Raw genomic sequence first — 19,986 nt, forward strand, 5'->3', positions numbered from 1 at the left:
AGCTTCAATATTGCAGAAGTGACATTACATGAGCAATTTTGACCCATATATTTGACCTTGAAGGATGACCTTGACCTTTCACACCTCAAAATGTGCAGCTCCATGAGATACACATGCATGCCAAATATCAAGTTGCTATCTTCAATATTGCAAAAGTATTCATAAAATAAGCGATTTGGGCCACATATATTTGACCTCTGACCTTGAAGAATGACCTTGACCTTTCACCCCTCAAAATGTGCAGCTCCATGAGATACACATGCATGCCAAATATCAAGTTGCTATCTTCAATATTGCAAAAGTACTCATTAAATGAGTGATTTTGGCCACATATATTTGACCTCTGACCTTGAAGGATGACCTTGACCTTGACCTTTCACCACTCAAAATTTGCAGCTCCATGAGATACACATGCATGCCAAATATCAAGTTGCTATCTTGAATATTGAAATACTGCAAAAGTGTACATAAAATTAGCTATTTTGACCCATATATTTGACCTTTGACCTTGAAGGATGACCTTGACCTTGAGCTTTCACCACTCAAAATGTGCAACTCAATGAGATACATATGCATGCCAAATATCAAATTGCTATTTTCAATATTGCAAAAGTTATTGCAAATGTTAAAGTTGGCGCAAACAGACAGACCTACCAACCAACCAACAGACAGGGCAAAAACAATATGTCCCCCACTACTATAGTGGGGGACATAAAAAGGGCACATTATTCTGTCAAAATGCACGCCAAAGTTATCTTACTTTGCCTGCCCAGTCCCCTCATGATAGTAAGTAAGTGTACCAAGTTTGAATGCAATAGCATTGATACTTTATGAGTAAAGTGGACCTAAACGCAAAACTTAACCGGACGCCGACGCTCACGCCAAGGTGATGACAATAGCTCATATTTTTTTTTCAAAAAATAGATGAGCTAAAAAATCTTACAGGACATGAGGTCAAGTGAGTTGTGAAATTTACAAGATTTTACAGGACCTTTTTCTTCTTTAACTCAAACCAGAATCAGGGGTGTCAATAGTCCCAAATTCAAATTCCCGAATATTAGGCCGGTGGGTCCGGGGACACAAGTCCCCAACGGAAATAAAGGGCAGTGTCCCCCCGCCCCTTTCAAGCCCACACTAATTGTACTATTTTATAGTCTTTCTACTTGCATTGTCTGGTGAATACTATGCAAACTATTATAAGTCAGACCTTCCATATCACCACATGTGTATTCATCATTTGATGTTTGTTTATTAAGGACCTCAAACATAAGTTAAATCGACCAAAAATGCTTTCAACGTTTAGTTGATTTGTACGATTTTCAGAAAGAAGTGAACATTTTTCGTCATTTACCGTTCATGTCCGTGCCAAATTTCTGGAAAGATGATGAAGCTTTAACACATATTAATTACATAAAAACAAGCAAATTTGTTGAATTGATATCCCCTGCCATATTGGCACAAAAGTATTATATTTGACACTCAAAAGGGCATTTTTTCAAGATACAAAGGGCCATAATTCCGTTATTTACAGATGGTTTACAATGCCGTTTAGCATGCATCATCCTCTTATCCATATACATACTCATACCAAGTTTCAATGAAATTCTACAAAGCACTTCCAAGATATGGCTCTGGACGGACGGAAAGACAGATGGAGAACGCCAAAACAATATCCCTCCGCCTATGGCGGGGGATAATAATATTTTAACCGATTTTCATTGATCTCAAAATTGACCCTGGACAACTGAAATCCGGATTTCCAGTATCCGGATAATTGACACACCTGCAGAATAAAATACCTTATATTCGGTGTATATTGACGCTTACAATGTTTTAACAGTTTCAAATACAGTAAAATGATAACTAAATTTAAATGTGTTCTTTTATAACACATGGCAAAACTTAAAATTAAAAGTGAAGAAAGCTTTCTATTTTTGTTTAATGACAAGTATTTTTAACAGAAATAATAAACCCTGTACATGCAGTACTCGGTGAAAAAACTTAACAGATGATTGAAGTGCTTTCTTTCACATCATATTTTGACAAGGAAAAAGGAAAGCTCGTATCATTCCCCGCTCTCTCTTAACAATCATAACATGGATTGAAACCAGTAAACTTCACTTCAACCAATTAAACTGTTTTGTTTTGCTTACCTCGCATAACTCAATGCAAGATTTTACTGGTTCTGAGAACAAACCTTAGCGTTTGTTACGTCACCAGCACGGATAGAAATTTGGTCCGACTGGTTTGTAATGCACCATTCTTTTTTATCATAAAACCATCTATCAAATTAAAATAAACTTATACCAGTCAATATTTTTAACAGATTCAAAGTTTCTTTTTCATTTTGAACCCAATCAAATGTTTACATATGTATTTTTTGTTGGACACGATGACAGCCAGTTTTGGAATTGATACTGGACATCAGGATATTTTATTAGAAATGCCCGAGGTCCAACATCTTTCTCATGGCTTGCCCTGAGCATGTTTTGTTCAGGTAAGGTCAAAATGGCATGTTTGTGTTACTGAAATTCTAAAACACATTTATCTTTAAAATTGGCCAGTAAATCCTTTGTGCTTTTTGATTTTGGAATGCTTTTGCTTCTTTTTTAATTGAACAACTGCATTTGAGAATAATTTTACCCAATCAAAAACTGACCTGTTACTTGCAATCGTTAACTTTTTACAGTTAAATAATAAAAAAAAAATGTTTAGACAAATCTTCATATTGATTGGGCAAAAAATATTACTACTGGAATTGTGAAACAAGAGATGTGTTTGTCAGACACAATGCCCCCCTATTGCGCCGCTTTGAAGCCATATATTTAACCTTTGACGTTGGAGGATGACCTTAACCTTTCACCACTCAAAATGTGCAGCTCCATGAGATACATATGTATGCCAAATATCAAGTTGCTATCTCCAATATTGCAAAAGTTATCGCAAAACTTTAACCAAGGGGACAGAATGACAGAGTGACAGAATGACAGACAGACAGGCCAAAAACAATATGCCCCCAATCATTCGATCCAGGGGCATAAAAAAAATCTTTATTAATCAAAGGAGAACTTTCTGTCCCACTGTGTTTTTTACTGGGTCAAAAAATGTGGCTTCAAGAGCATTCACAGGCTAAATCACACACCAGAAAATGGGAAAACAGTGATGATAAAGATCACAATGAGCATTTTAAGCTTAAAAGAGCTCAAATGTATTCTTATTGTGATATTTGTCAACAATAACAAAGGGACAAAGATAATGCCATTAGCCTGACATGAGCTAGTTATGTGATAATGATTTATTAATAGTTTATCTCTTTTATTACAATATTCACATATCTTTCATACTGAAACATTTTCTCAAATTAATTCATTACTACACTTTTCCCAATTTATTTAAACCAAAATAATGTTTAGTTTTCAATAACATGCTGTATTGTTTGGTAAAATCATTATATGAGCATACCAGGAAATTGCTGTATTTTTTCCCATACCACTTCATCCAGCGTTTGAACTGTTTGATCATCAACTGCAAAATAAGCAAAGAATTCGGCTTTAAAAAAGAAGAAAAATGAACATTTACATAAACAAATGCAATTGCACATGAGCATCCTTATTTTGAAGTTGTTGTATCTACAATACCATTGACTTTAAACGTAAAATCACTGTGTTAAGCTTATTTCTAGGCCTTTCAGTAATAGTAGTATCGCCACGTAAATAATTTTTATATTAATATGTTTTTTAATTGAAAACAAGATGCTTAAGATGTTATTTTCCATCAAGACATTGATAACCACTTTTTCTGTAAAACCATTGTATTTATGTTTAACAAGTTCACTTCTGTACCTCTGATTCCAACCATTCTGTTTGAATAATTGTGTACCTAACTGCTTCCACCAAGTGGACTTAAAGGGGCCTTTTCACATATTGGTAAATTGACAAAATTATTTTTAAAAAATCAGATTCGCAAATTTTCGTTGTAGTTATGGTATTTGTGAGATAACAGTAATACTGAAGATTTACCATGCTCTAAAATATCCATTATATGCATATTTTGACAATTAAAAAAAGACAAGGGCTGTTTGTAAAACATGCATGCCCCCCATATGGGCTGTCAGTTGTAGTGGCAGCCATTGTGTGAATACGTTTTTTGGCACTGTGACCTTGACCTTTGACCTAGTGACCTGAAAATCAATAGGGGTCATCTGCGAGTCATGATCAATGTTACTATGAAGTTTCATGATCCTAGGCGTAAGCTTTCTTGTGTTATCATCCGGAAACCATTTTACTGTGTCAAGTCACCGTGACCTTGACCTTTGACCTAGTGACCTGAAAGTCAATAGGGGTCATCTGCGAGTCATGATCAATGTACCTATGAAGTTTCATGATCCTAGGCGTAAGCGTTCTTGAGTTATCATCCGGAAACCATCTGGTGGACGGACCGACGGACATACGGACCGACATGAGCAAAACAATATACCCCCTCTTCTTCGAAGGGGGGCATAAAAATTATAAAGCGTAGCAACGCAAAACCATTGAATAATTTGGAGAGTTCTGTTGTTGTTGTTATATTTTGTGATACTACGAGGATTGCTAATACAAAGTATAAAATACATCACTCATTACATATGAGCATGGATGGCCAAGTAGTCTAACCGATAGACTTTTACTCCAGGGATCAGTGGTTCAACCTTAATTGCGGGTTAATTTGTTTTCTTTCTTTATTTTTATTCTTATTTTTTTTTACTGGAGCTTGTTAGATCCAATGTTTAGATTAATCAATATAAAGCATTTAACAGGGTGAAGGATCACGTGACTTTTTGGGGTTCCACTTTTTAACTTTAATAATTAGATTTAACACGAATGACGATGGTAAGCAGTGCTTTATTTCAAATAACTTAAAAAAAAGTTTTCTTAAACATTTCAACTAGTGCATAAAAAACAGATTATTATGCTGCTTATGGAATGTTTCATAAGCATGTGTTCTTGTTAAAAAATTTCATTTTTATTGCATAGTTACGTTGTACACTGTTAATGGCCGGTTATGTTTCACGCAACCCGAAATTTTTTGTCACATATTTCAGACATACATGTATTCAAGGATTTATTCTTATACCTTAAGATATTGGCACAAACTGCAAGAACAAGAAATGTGTCAACACGACACGACTGTGTAAATGTTTTTGAGTTATACATCGCCTTTATTTTATTTAACTTTTAGTTTGCTACATAACTTCTGACCAAGTTTGGTGTAGATCGAATGAAAACTACTTGAAATAGAGAGCAGACATCATGCTGAAAGTTTAAAATGCACAAAGTGACCCCCTGACCTAGTTTTTGACCCCGTGACCTATTTTTTGGTTCGGCATAGCCCATGTTCAAACTTGGCCTAGACATTATCTAGATAAAACTTGTGACGAAGTTTGGTGAAGATCGGATGAAAACTACTTGAATTAGAGAGCAGACACCATGCTGAATGTTTAAAACACACTAAGTGACCCAGTGACCTAGTTTTTTGCCCGGCATGGCCCATGTTCGAACTTGGCGTAGACATTATCTAGATACGATTTCTGACGAAGTTTGGTAAAGATCGGATGAAAACTACTTGAATTAGAGAGCGGACACCATGCTGAATGTTTGAAACGCACTAAGTGACCCAGTGATAATTTTTCATTTTTAACCAATGAGTTTTTTAAGTGCACATGTGCTGAAACAATGATCTTTTTCCAAAAACAATGATCTTTTTTGGTTTTCAAATTAATCATAAACCCGCTGATAATATGCACATCTCCTCTTGGTACAAGGTGCAAGATACAGGGAAGAATGGCGTCACGTGGTATAATGTACACTGGCCGTTAATCACGCGCGCCACCTCTTTTTTGAGATGCATTAATAAATGCAACTTCCGAGGTGGCGCTCAGGCCCGGATGTTTTGAAATTTAACTGATATGTTAACAGGGTGATTAGATTCAATATGATTTTCAAGACATTTGGCAATATTTTAACACATCGGCCAATGTAGTGCGATTCAGCGATTATAAATTCATCTAAAAATGTACAGAAAATTTCAATCACAACCTATTTGGAAACGTAAGGACCTTTATAAATTGTGGCATGGTAGAATTCGTTAATGCAAATCGATGTATTTTGCCTGTGTGACGAGCAAATACCCTGCCAATAAAATCGCTTATTACATAAAACGATTGCTTTGAACCTGTACAAGTTAATGCATGCACAAAAACGTCGGCTTCTAGCCGATCTAATAGATAAATTTGCATTTTTCAAAAAGAGATGGAGCCAATGCCAAGGAGATGCTCTGATTAGGAGGTGGCTCCAATGCACATTTATAGCTCATTTAAAGTGAAATATTTTATGTTATGGTTTCTATTATGTTTACAGGACTTACATCATTTTTGTAAGTTGACTACTTCAGCACATTTGATTCGCGTGCGTTTTAATTAAAACAAGTAGTTTTCTAATGATGTATTGATGGATTTAAACGATCGTCTTTGTAAGATAACAACATTTAACATGTTTAATACAAAAATGTTAACGAAAAAAAACCCGAGCTTTCTTCATTTTTTGGAGTTAATAGTGGGAAAAACAACATAACTGAGCCTAATTAAGATTTGTTGACCTTGGTCTTTTAGTAAATTAAGCATTTGGATTAACTGCCACAAAACATAGTTTCAAGAAGAAGTGTTATCATATATTTATTTCGTGAACTTTCATACTGTATACAAATATTGATGTCAATGAATTATTTTGAAAATATTGAACATTAAGTTATTGGTTTGATTGAGTATTACAAATTGTTGTTATACACCGTACAATATGTTTCATTCATGTTGGTGACCTCTTAATTGAGTTGATCACTTATATATTTTATAATATTTATTACAGATTGTATTTATGTTCTGTAAAGATTTGGGCCTTCGTATGCACGTTGAAAAATAAATTTAATATAACAAATTTCATTATCTATGAAATCTACGTCATGCGATAATGTCATTGCGATACGACTGTTAATTGATAGCATCCTGCATTTGCGCCACCTCCTATCATTAGCGCCACCTCCTAAGCATTGGCTCCATCTCTTTTGGAAAAATGCAAAATTATCTTCTACGTCGGCAAGAAGCCAATATTTTTGTGCATGCAGCATCTAATGTATGTTGTACGCAATCGTTTGATGCCGTTGGTGATTTAATTGGGTGGATATTTTCTCGTCACACATGAAAAACTCATCGGAATGCTTTTTAAACTCCACCATGCCACAGCTTATAAAGGTTCTCACGTTTTTAAATGGGTTGAGAATGCACGTGTCTGTACATTTTTAGACGACTCAATCTTCGCTGAATCGCACTACATTGCCCGATTGTAAAAATAATGCGAAATATGTTGTACAAACATATTAAACCTAATCACCCTGTCAAGTTGTCCATGAAATTTCAAAACATCCGGGCCTGAGCGCCACCTCGGAAGTTGCATTGGCTCATTTATAAATGCATCGCAAAAAAGAGGTGGCGCGCGTGATTAACGGCCGTGATGTAGTTCGATATCGCCATCCGCGAATTTCTCAAATCAATAATTTCAAACAATTACCGACTATTTAAATAGATAATCTTTCCATTTACATCAGTGTTTGAAACGCTTATGAAAAATAATTACCCAAGCCTTTCAAAATTTAAGCATGGACAGACCTGTATCGAACTATTCTTTTCACAAATGAAAATAGACGCTACCCTATTCGTCTGCGTCAAGAATTTGTCGTAAAACTTGTGGTAAGCGTTAGATGCAGACGTGCACAACAGATTGAGTTCTGAATACAGATTTCTGAATGCAGATTTTTATAGAAACTCCTCACAGCAGTTACTTCCCTTGCTTCGCCCGGTCAGTAACTTCTAGTATAAGGGAGGCCACTGCGTAGGAGATTGAGATTTATAGTGTAGATAGAATTGTTTTACGAACGAAATTTGTTTTAGGTTATAAGAAGATTTTTTGACATAAAATGGTCTTAGAAAAATTCACTAAAAACGGTGTCAGCAATATTCTTGGAAGAAAACGCTAGAAAAACGTTTCCAAAAAAAAATTGTAAGAATGACCATATACTAAATTAAATAGATATTTCGTCTGATTTTTGATCAGGTAAGGCTTCATAATGGGCAACCGATCGATGTGGATTTTCGAAATGTGGTATATCATAAGCATAGGTGCGTAAACGCACCTATGCTAAAAAGGGAGCATAAACATTTCGTGATTTATAACCAAAAATAAACATGACGTGTATTTTATGATATTTATACAAGAGTTCCAACAGTTATGCATTGATGTCAAGTAGTTCTTGTGTTGTCAACTGGAAACCATATCAACTAAGCAACTAGAAGACAAAGAAGCTAACAACCCTATACCCGCCACCCCTCCCCACCTTTACTTGTTTGACCACCTATATGAAACAGGTATACGGTGCCAGCACATTTGATCATGTCTTGGTACACACCTCTGCATAGGCTGCAGGCCACTCTGCCTTCTCAATGCCATAGCAGACTTTACAAGTTGTACACGCTGCAACCTGCAAAACCACCTGCCCCACACCTGCAATATTGACATCACCGCTGACCAAAATATATCCTGTAATATTGTCAACAGTATTCTAACAATGAGATATGCAGAGGCCTTTTTTACATTACTGTTTACTGCCCTATATATGTGACTAAAGTGTTCAATACAGACATAACATAACTGTTCAGTTCTAGGCTTTAATCTAATATATCTTTAAATACTACCTTGCAATCTTAGCTTAACACTAGTACAGGTACATGTACATGTGAAAAATAATACATTCACCCTGGGACAAGCAATTGAAGTTTAAAGTAAATACTGGGCAGAATAACTTAAGTGCCACTTAAACATTGCATTTAAAAATAAAATGCAAGTGGGGTTCAAAATAACTTAAGTACTTTTGAAACATATTTATTTTTTCTGCCCATTTTAATTGTTGCACTCGGCTGAGATATCATTAGAACAAATGTTCTGACAGAGGTTCATGAAGATTTCACAAAGAAAGTGACTTTTAGTGTATAAAGATTCGTTTTTAAATTTGACCTAGTTACCTATTTTAGCACTCACATGCCTGTTTTTACCTGAGTCAGGATTTCATTTAGATAATTTGTTCTGACAAAGTTTGATGAAGATTGGCCAATAAATTTAATGTGGCCATTAGAGCGTTAACAAGTTTTCACTATAGCAATACAAGGAAAACTGCCCCGCCCCATGTTGGCAATATTTTTGAAGGAACCAATAATGTGGCCTCTTGAGTGTTAATAAGACGACGCACAACACAAGGAGGACAAAAAGTGATCACAAAAGCTCACCATGAGCACATTATGCTCAGGTGAGCTAAAAATAAACTGTTATGCGCAGATTTTTTTATGTTTGTGTTAAAATTTTGGCTTTCATCTAGTTTTTTTACTATGCAAGACACATGCAATGAGACAGTATCAGAACACATAGTTTTTGCTATAATATAAAAATATAGGAAAGAGCAAGTAACCCCTAGAATGACCCCAATTTAGACCCCACAGATAAGGACCTCTATATATATGTTGTTTGCAGCCCAAATAATAAACCACTGGGTATTTAGTTTTCAGAGATTTTCACAATATTAATACAAGAGCCTCAAGGCCCTAGGTTGCTCACCTGAGAAATGTAGAAACTGACCTGCTCTGAGTAGAGTTTGTGATGTTTCTGTTTTTTACTCTATATGACACAGACTTTTGTTTAAAATATAAGTGCAACACAGTAAGTTTTTTTCTACAAACATAAAACAAAACAAGTAACCCTTATAGTGAGACCAATTTTTATCCCAGGGCCATAATTTAAACAAACTTAGTAGTGGACCACCATTCAATGTTGCTGACCAAATAGTAAATCCTTGCAGTTTCAGTAAATAAGAAGTTATTTACAATATAACTCCATACAAATCATGTGACTCTCCGGCATGATTAGTTTTGATCCCAGGCACATTATTTGATCAAACTTAGAAAAGGAGAATTATACAGTATTACACACCAAAAATAAAACCCCTACAGCTGTTTCAGAGAACATTTTGGACTTTAATTGATAATTACTATAACACAAATCACTAGACCCCTGGGGGTGGCAAGTTATAGGGACTGTTAAAGTGATTTACAGAAAGTCTATATAAAGCATGTGACCCGTGAGGCGTGGCCAGTTTTTACCAAGGGGCCTGAATTGAACAAACTGGGTAGAAGACCACAAGACGATGTAATACATCAATTATTAAAGCCCTGAACATTGTTGTTAAGTGATGAAGAATTTTGAAGTTTTCATTGTAAAATCTACATATCAAATGGACCTTAACAATATGTATAACTTTGAAAAGAAAGTCATCCAAGGATTATTCCTCAAATTTTCATTCAAATCTGTCAAGGGATCAAGGAGAATAGGTCGTTAGAATGAAAAAGTTAACCATAATAATCAAAGAATCATATTTCTGTATGCCCTTATTTGTTTGGAGTCATTAATGTATTTGTTGCGATGATCACAGTATGAGGTTGCATTTCAATGATTTCTGTCATATTTTATTGAGTGAAATTGTCAGTTTTAATTAACTTGTAAGCACTTAGTATTTGTATGGCTCAGATCAATGTGCACTTTTTTAATTAAAAATTTCCCATTTATAATGACTAATAAATAAAATGGTTATTAAACAAGTAATTGTAGAGTAAGGAGTTAAATTAAGTCATAAACTAGTGACCTGAAAATCAATAGGGGTCATCTTCGAGTCATGATCAATGAACCTATGAAGTTTCATGATCCTTAAGCCATAAGCGTTCTTGAGTTATCATTGGGAAACCATTTTACTATTTCGGGTCACCGTGACCTTGACATTTGACCTAGTGACCTGAAAATCAATAGGGGTTATCTGCCAGTAATGATTAATGTACGTATGAAGTTTCATGATCCTAGCCATAAGCGTTCTTGAGTTATCATCCGGAAACCATTTTACTATTTCGGGTCACCGTGACCTTGACCTTTCACCTAGTGACCTGAAAATCAATAGGGGTCATCTGCGAGTCATGATCAATGTACCTATGAAGTTTCATGATCCTAGGCCTAAGCTTTCTTGAGTTATCATCTGGAAACCATTTTACGATTTCGGGTCACCGTGACCTTGACCTTTGACCTAGTGACCTGAAAATTAATAGGGGTCATCTGCAAGTCATGATCAATCTACCTATCAAGTTTCATGATCCTACGCCTAAGCGTTCTTGAGTTATCATCCGGAAACCATTTTACTATTTCGGGTCACCGTGACCTTGACCTTGTGACCTGAAAATCAATAGGGGTCATCTGTGAGTCATGATCAATCTACCTATCAAGTTTCATGATCCTAGGCATAAGTGTTCTTGAGTTATCATCTGGAAACCATTTTACTATTTCGGGTCACCGTGACCTTGACCTTTGACCTAGTGACCTCATAATCTATAGGGGTCATCTGCGAGTCATGATCAATGTACCTATGAAGTTTCATGATCCTAGGCCCAAGCGTTCTTGAGTTATCATCTGACAACCACCTGGTGGACAGACCGACAGACCAACATGAGCAAAGCAATATACCCCCTCTTCTTCGAAGGGGGGCATAATGAAGTCTTCAGTGTGGTAACTTTATTTTTCTATTATTTGACATAGTGACTATTCTATGAAAAATGTGGCACACAAGACACTACACAACAAAATACTTTAACATAGGGTGCTCACAAAAGCTCACCAAAAGCACTTCATGCTCAAGTGAGCTAAAACCTGGCTTTTGTTTCGCTGCGATTATATGTGATAGATGTTTCAGTTATAAAAGAAATAAAGGTCAAAACATAACATACCACTTCCCAAATCAATGAAGTAATCATCCTCAGAAAAGTTGATAGACTTTACTATCTGATCCACCAACTCGAACGATGTCTCTCCATAAACCTACCAACAAAAAAGAGAACAAAATTGGTATTAGAGCCAGTGTTTACCGGAAGAACGGGCGGCCGGCGATTTTGCCAGTGTTTTTTTTTCAGTTTTGGGGGAAAGAGGTCGGGTCCCCTGAGGGGGGGAAAATTCACGCGTAAAAGGGGAAATTTCAATGCTTAGCAAGTAACAGTACAAAATCAAGTTTTAACACTATAATTCACCATAAAGAGAGAGAAAAACATTATTCCAACTCTTTTTTCATCAACATATTATGTTCATGTTCAAAGTTCAACATTTCTTGGCTTTTCTGCAAATTTGTCAATTATTTTGGTGACCTCCTCTTCACCAAGTCTCTCCGTGTGCAGACATAGTCTTATCAGGGACTTAAGTGTAGCTTCCCCAAGCCTGTTTCTGTGTGGTGTGCAAAGCAGGTCGAGCAAACTAAACAGTCTTTCAATACTGCCGGCATTTAAAAAGACTGACTAAGTTGTGCTTGTTGAAACAGAATATCAATTTTTTTTTAAGTTTAAACAGATTTTATTTTTATTTCTTTCCGATAGCTTTTGCTGTTGTGCGACATGGTGGAATACGTACGGTTTGAGGTAGATGTCGTAAAGCGAAAGTCATGATAGTGAACTACAAACGGTTTGCGGTAAAGGAGTAAATGCTAAAAGAAAGTAAACAAGCGGATGCGGCAGTTCCGGAAAATTATAGTAAATAAATTCCTAACGAAAGACGTATTTAAATAAGGAATTGATTAAAATTGAATAACACTTCCGAGAGGGGAATTTTTCAAATAATTGGGGGAAAAATATATACTCTAGAGATGGGGGAATGGGGCCGAATAACGCCGAATATTTCATCCAAAAAAAAAACACTGCCAGTTACTAACAATCAAGGCGCCAGCTACTTTTACAAACAATATCAAATCAAAACGGGCAAAAACGCCAGTGTCCGTGTTTATAACAATTTTGACAAGATGCTTTCCCTTTCGTGTTTCAACAAACTAGCTGGATGTTTTTGTTGTTTTTTCCCAATATTTTCGCGCAGAGACAAGCATGGATAAACGAACAATCAATATTTCATATCTTTATGTTACATTCTTTCACCCTCTTTTTTAAAAGCTCGTTTATAACAAATTGCCAAACACATGGGTATTATTAGCTAACTACGGAAAGTTTACGGCTGGCTAATCTAACCTTCGATCAGTTTAACCTTACATAAACGCGCTGTATTTAAAGTGTTTGTTTGAATTAGATCAAATTATGCTGATGTGCAGACGTCATGATGCCTCCACAAAAAAGAGACTGAAACAGTTCGCATTAGACTCCAGTCAACGAACCCTAGCCGATTTCTCATATGGCTGAGACTGAAATTGTCAAGCTGTTTTATGGCAAAATTTTACTTCTAACCACTAAGAGTGACCTTGACCTTTGAGATATGGAGATGGGGGGGACAGCAACAGGTTGTCTTATTATTCTGGACAATTGTGCGACATCATTCCAAAATCTATCGATATATGGAAGTTAGGCTAAGACAGACAGTTTCTTATGATGCAACATTATTACAAAATCCATTCATGTAAAATGTGCATATCTTTTGAATGCTGAAAAATGAAAACATTTACCTAGCAAATACGTAATCAATATATAATTTGGTTAACATATTGCTTTACAATATGCTATTGAACTGCTTTACATTGCTCAACGATCACTTAGAATATTTCACAATGGCGGACATGTGCAACGTTTCATTGACTTGTAGGATTTTCAGAAAGTAGCGATGATTTTTCGTTAGTTATCATTGATGTTCGTGCTATTCGATAGTCAATCAGAAATAAATAGATAAAATACCGGGCAAAATTGGTCCAGAGCGCAAATTTCCAGAAAGACGATGAAACTTAACAAATATGTTAATTTCGTTCTCGCTTTCAAACGAAATTTTCCCTATTTCAACTACCCCCTCCCTACCAGCAAAATATATCGAATCGGATTTACAATGATATCAAAAACATACCTGGTCGGCTGAAATACTTTTTCAGGAATAATCCAGATAATTGACACCCCTGCCTGGATATTGTCAAGATAAACAGATGGACAAGGTTCATCAAAATTTATAAATATAATTGTAAAAAGGTTTACCTAACCTTTACCCGGTGACCTACTTTAAAACTATGTCTAGAAAATGTGAAGATTAACATTGTGTCATCAAGATTCGCTCATAAAGTGGCCTTATGAGGGGTAACAAGGTTATGCTGAGATCCCACCTGGTGACTTAGTTTTTGGGCTAACATGACCTAGATTAAAACTCAGCCAAGATATTGTCCAAATAAACATTTGGAAAAAGTTTCATCAAGATTTAGTCAAAAATGTGATACCTAGAAGGATCTTATATTTGACCTTGTGTCCTAGCTTTTGGACACATGGGACCTATGATTGAGTCATACATGTGGCCTCTTTAAGGATAACACAGTTTTCTTAAGATTTGATCATGTAACTTGTTTCTGATCCAGAATCAAAGTCAGCCTTAATATTGTAAATATAAACATTCTGACAGAGTTTTATCGAGACAGAGTAATAAATATGGTCTCTACATCATAGCAATGTTTGTCTAAGATTTGAATAGGTGACCTAGTTTTAATACAAATGTGACCCAGATTTGAATTCCACCTGGATTATATCAACATTACATCAAGATTAAGAGATAAAGGTGGACTCTTTGGAGATGACAAGGTTTTTGTAAGATTTTACATGGTGACAATATTGAGTCATAATTGTAGCATCAATAGTGATAACAAGGTTGTTCTAAGATCTGACTTGTCAACCACACATAACAAAGATTTGAGATTTAAGCTTGGTCTAGATATTTTCAAGATAACCATTCTGTGCAAGTTTTGTCAAGGTTGAACGAAAAATGTGACCACTAGTAAGATAATGAGCTTTAAGTTGATGCTACACAATGCACAACAATTTACAATTGTACATAGGGTGATCACAATAGCTCAAAATAATCACCTCGTGCTAAGGTGAGCTAAATGATCTAGGAAAGATTTACCTCGGGCGAGAATGGTTCATACTGATTGAGTTTCTCTGGATCTTGAACAGCATGATCATAGCACTGCTGTAGAATGTGCTTTAACAATGGAGTGGATGCCTTCGTGTTGGTAAGGTTTGCTAGTTTTGATGTCCCTTTCCACTGGAATAAAAAAAACAACAGCTGAAACATGAGTACACATTAGAAAAAATCTTGTGTAACTTATCACCTAAATACAAAACAAGAGCTGTCACCATAGGATGACTTATGCCCCCTATAAATGCTTGATAGAAGTTGAGCTTTTTTCCAAACCTAAACGCAGATTTCAAAACCTAAACGCGGACCCTAAGTTCAAGGTCAAGGTCACAGCGGTCAAAATATGTGTGCCTATCGAAAGGCCTTGTCCATATACACATGCATGCCAAATATGAATATACAGTACAGCCAACGCGGAACAAACATATTTCGCGATCCGCGGCGTCAAGGCGCAAAAAGTCTACGCCTAGTCGGCCGTTGAAGCCACGTCAGTATGCGGCGGCACGTCGCATTTCGCCGCGATGCTTCGCATCTGTCCGCCGAGGCAAGCCGCGATCCGCAATATGACGTCGAGTCGATGCGCATTATAAAATAAAACTCTTTTTAAAACGATTAGTTAGTCAATAAATTTAAAAAGAACAATTATAATAATATTTAAAATCATAATTAATTTAATGTATCTAAATTACCGCTTACTTACTATTTTTTCCGTCGCTACTCATTACCCGATAATCCCGTATATTCCAGTTTAAAAGCAAATTCTGGTAAATATTTACGATAAATGTTCTTATGAATTTCAAGAAATAAAAACATTCGGCATTTTTCTTAAGTGTCAAATAAATTTTGGCATTTGTTTCTATTTAAAGATGTGATGAAATAACGTCCAAACGGGGCGTTTTTTTTCCCCACTGAACACGCATAAATCGCCTGACGTGATGTTCATGTTTTTATACAAAAAAATACATCCACACTCTCCATGCGACGTTCTACATGTCTGCATAATTTTCGCGCGCTTTTTATTGAGACAAAGGATAAAGCACTGTTTATTTGACAGCTAGAATTTAATTGTTAATGTCGCGTTAGCATCAGAGGGGGTAATCACGTGACAGACAAGATGGCGACGTCCATGCCAAGGCAGGTATTTTTCATGGTTTTATACCCTTTTTTACTTGTATTATTATTTTTTATTACGATCACTTTCCAGCCATATTAGGAAGAAACTTACTGGCTTTTATTTCATAGTAATATTTGCTCTATATCTCGACTTTACTTGGTGCGAAATTTCTAAGCGGGATGACCTCATTAGGGCTCCACTCAGAAAATTTGCAGGAAGTAAAGTCGAGATATAAAGCGAATTCAAATACGAAATAAACGCTTATCACCTTTTTACTGATATGGCTGGAAAGTGAGCTTCATTTAAAAAATAAACAAAAGTAATAAAGGGTATAACACGGCAAAAAATAACTGTCTCTGTATGGGCGTCGCCATCTTGACTATAACGTGATTACCCCCTCTGAGCATTAAATTTCGGAAGCGTGTTTTGGATTACAAATCGAATAATACTTATTTGAAAATCAGACAAAACATTTACAGTTTTGCGTAATTAATTCAACGATAATTTGTTAAGGCGCATTACGTGTCGAATATATTTGAGGACGTCATATTATATAAATAGTCTATAAAGCATAATATTACAAGATGTGTTTGTGAAACACAATGTCCACTTATATGACGTCTGACCTTGAAGGATGACCTTGACTTTGACCCTTCACCACTCAAAATGTGCAGCTCCATGAGATACACATGCATGTCAAGTATAAAATTGCTAGCTTCGATATTGCAGAAGTTACATTACATGAGCAAATTTGACCCATATATTTAACCTAGAAGAATGACCTTGACCTTGACCTTTCACCACTCAAAATGTGCAGCTCCATGAGATACACATGCATGCCAAATATCAAGTTGCTATCTTCAATATTGCAAAAGTACTCATAAAATGAGCAATTTTGGCCACGTGTATTTGACCTCTGACCTTGAAGGATGACCTTGACCTTTCACCACTCAAAATGTGCAGCTCCATGAGATACACATGCATGCCAAATATCAAGTGCTATCTTCAATATTGCAAAAGTATTCATAAAATGAGCGATTTTGGCCACATATATTTGACCTCTGACCTTGAAGGATGACCTTGACCTTGACCTTTCACCACTCAAAATGTGCAGCTCCATGAGATACACATGCATCCAATATAGCAAAAGTTATTGCAAAATGTTAAAGTTGGCGCAAACCAACCAACCAACCAACAGACCAACCAACAGATAGGGCAAAAACAATATGTCCCCCACTACTATAGTGGGGGACATAAAAATCATATCCGCTTATTAAAACGTGAAAATAAGAACTATGAAAGTAGCGTAAATCTACGTTTCGACGCTGCACAAATGTACATGTAGGTGTATATCTTTGCACTCGATTCGCCGCGTACGTATGTGGCGGATTTATGCCGCGAAAGTACGTGAGGTTAATACAGACTCGGCATCGTTGCGCGGATCGATGCCACGTGCCTCGGCGATATGCCGCGTGAACACACAACACGGCGGCCGAGTACTTATGTTCTGGCCGTGGCATGACCGAGCATAATGTTTGTTCCGCGTTGGCTGTACTGTTTCTGAAGCGACATAAAAGTTATGAGCATTTTTCGAAACCTAAATGCAAAGTGTGACGGACAGACGGACAGTCCGATCACTATATGCATAAAACAAGAGGGCCATGATGGCCCTGTATCGCTCCACTGTTTTTTTTATGCGAAAAAAACGTGTAATGCGCATGGGTTGAAATGTACTCAAGCATGTGACTTTCTCTTTCTATCCCTCGTCCCACTGGGCGCTTAAAGTTGGAAGGGTGAGCATTTTTATAAATGGAAAAAGTTACTACAGTGTTAACTAAACAGACTAAAAAGCCCGGGAATTGTTGCACAGGTCCTTTGCTTATAACGTAGGTACATTTATCTCTCCAAAAGATATTGTCGTTCTTTCTATTTCACATATTTTTAGATGCTGAAGATCAAATCTACGCACATTATTTGAAACAGATTCACAAGACCCATATGAATCAAAATGCCTTAACCCTTTACCAAACGACACATTTTGGACTTTCCCAATTTGAAAGAGGTTGCAGACAACAATTAAATTGTAATGGAATCTGAAGGAAATGATCAGGTAGGGTAGAAATAATTGTGATAAAAGGAGAAACTGCTCATCTTGAGCAATTTCTCCTTTTATCACAATTATTTATAAAGTCGTCAGCTACAAACCTGTAAAATCCTGTCAGTGTTTGGTAAAGAGTTAATAATATCTGGTTCCTTCTTAAGAGCCTTTCACACATTTATAACAAATACAATAGTAGCATCTTTCTTGGTAAAGAATCATCACAAAATATAACAAGGGCTGTTTGCAAAACATGCATGCCCCCCATATGGGCTGTCAGTTGTAGTGGCAGCCTTGGGTGAATACTTTTTTTGGCACTGTGACCTTGACCTTTGACCTAGTGACCTAAAAATCAATAGGGGTCATCTGCGAGTCATGATCAATGCACCTATGAAGTTTCATGATCCTAGGCGTATTAGCTTTCTTGAGTTATCATCCGGAAACCATTTTACTGTGTAAAGTCACCGTGGCCTTGACCTTTGACCTAAAGACCTGAACGTCAATAGGGGTCATCTGAGAGTCATGATCAATGTACCTATGAAGTTTCATGATCCAAGGCGTAAGCCTTCTTGAGTTATCATCCGGAAACCATTTTTCTAAGTTGAGTCACCGTGACCTTGACCTTTGACCTAGTGACCTGAAAATCAATAGGGGTCATCTGCGAGTCATGATCAATGTACCTATGAAGTTTCATGATCCTAGGCATAAGTGTTCTTGAGTTATCATCCAGAAAACATTTTACTATTTCTGGTTACCGTGACCTTGACCTTTGACCTAAAAATCAATAGGGGTCATCTGGGAGTCACGATCAATCTACCTATGAAGTTTCATGATCCTAGGCATAAGCGTTCTTGAGTTATCATCCAGAAACCATTTTACTATTTCGGGTCACCAAACCTTGACCTTTGACCTAGTGACCTGAAAATCAATAGGTGTCATCTGCTAGTCATGATCAATGTACCTATGAAGTTTCATGATCCTAGGCATAAGCATTCTTGAGTTATCATCCGGAAACATTTTACTATTTCGGGTCACCGTGACCTTGACCTTTGACCTAGTGACCTGAAAATCAATAGGGGGTCATCTGCGAGTCATGAACAAATTTGGTAGAGGACTATTAGACATCACTACATACCAAATTTAGTAGCCCTAGGCTCTATAATTATGAACAAGAAGATTTTTAAAGTTTGCACAAAATAGGCCTTATTTAATCATATGTTCATTTTTATGACCCCCCGGGCAGGGTCAAATTTGTCCCCAGGCGCATTATTTGAACAAACTAAGTAGAGACCTATTAGATGTCACTACGTACCGAATTTGGTAGAAATAGGCCCAATAGTTATGGACAAGAAGATTTTTAAAGTTTGCACAAAATGGGCCCAATAAAAGCATATGTTCAATTTTGTGGGAACCTCTGGGGAACGGTCAAATTTGATCCCAGGGGCTTAATTTGAACAAATTTGGTAGAGGACTATTAGATGTCACTACATACCAAATTTGGTAGCCCTAGGCCCAATGGTTATGGACAAGTAGATTTTTAAAGTTTTCACAAAATAGGCCTTATATAAGAAAATTTTAATTTTTTTGACCCCCCGGGGCAGGGTCAAATTTGACCCCAGGGGCATAATTTGAAAAAACTTTGTAGAGGACTATAAGATGTCACTACATACCAAATTTGGTAGCCCTAGGCCCAATGGTTATGGACGAGAAGATTTTTAAAGTTTTCATAAAAT

The 19,986-nt window shown here is 36.4% G+C and overlaps 1 protein-coding gene across 3 annotated transcripts in view; it reads right to left on the reverse strand.

Moving 5' to 3' along the window:
* The window catches only part of LOC127862911 (histone-lysine N-methyltransferase, H3 lysine-79 specific-like), a 164,598-nt gene that overhangs the window by 116,419 nt on the left and 28,193 nt on the right, over positions 1 to 19,986 (reverse strand). For all 3 annotated transcript variants that reach the window (XM_052402184.1, XM_052402186.1, XM_052402185.1), the window contains exons 5-8: positions 15,027 to 15,167; positions 11,897 to 11,987; positions 8,494 to 8,588; positions 3,463 to 3,525 (exon numbers count right to left, since the gene is read on the reverse strand). In XM_052402184.1, coding sequence (XP_052258144.1) covers positions 3,463 to 3,525; positions 8,494 to 8,588; positions 11,897 to 11,987; positions 15,027 to 15,167 — 390 coding nt within the window. The remainder of the gene's footprint in view (positions 1 to 3,462; positions 3,526 to 8,493; positions 8,589 to 11,896; positions 11,988 to 15,026; positions 15,168 to 19,986) is intronic.

This window comes from Dreissena polymorpha, chromosome 16, assembly GCF_020536995.1.
Source record: "Dreissena polymorpha isolate Duluth1 chromosome 16, UMN_Dpol_1.0, whole genome shotgun sequence".
Lineage (NCBI taxonomy): Eukaryota > Metazoa > Mollusca > Bivalvia > Myida > Dreissenidae > Dreissena > Dreissena polymorpha.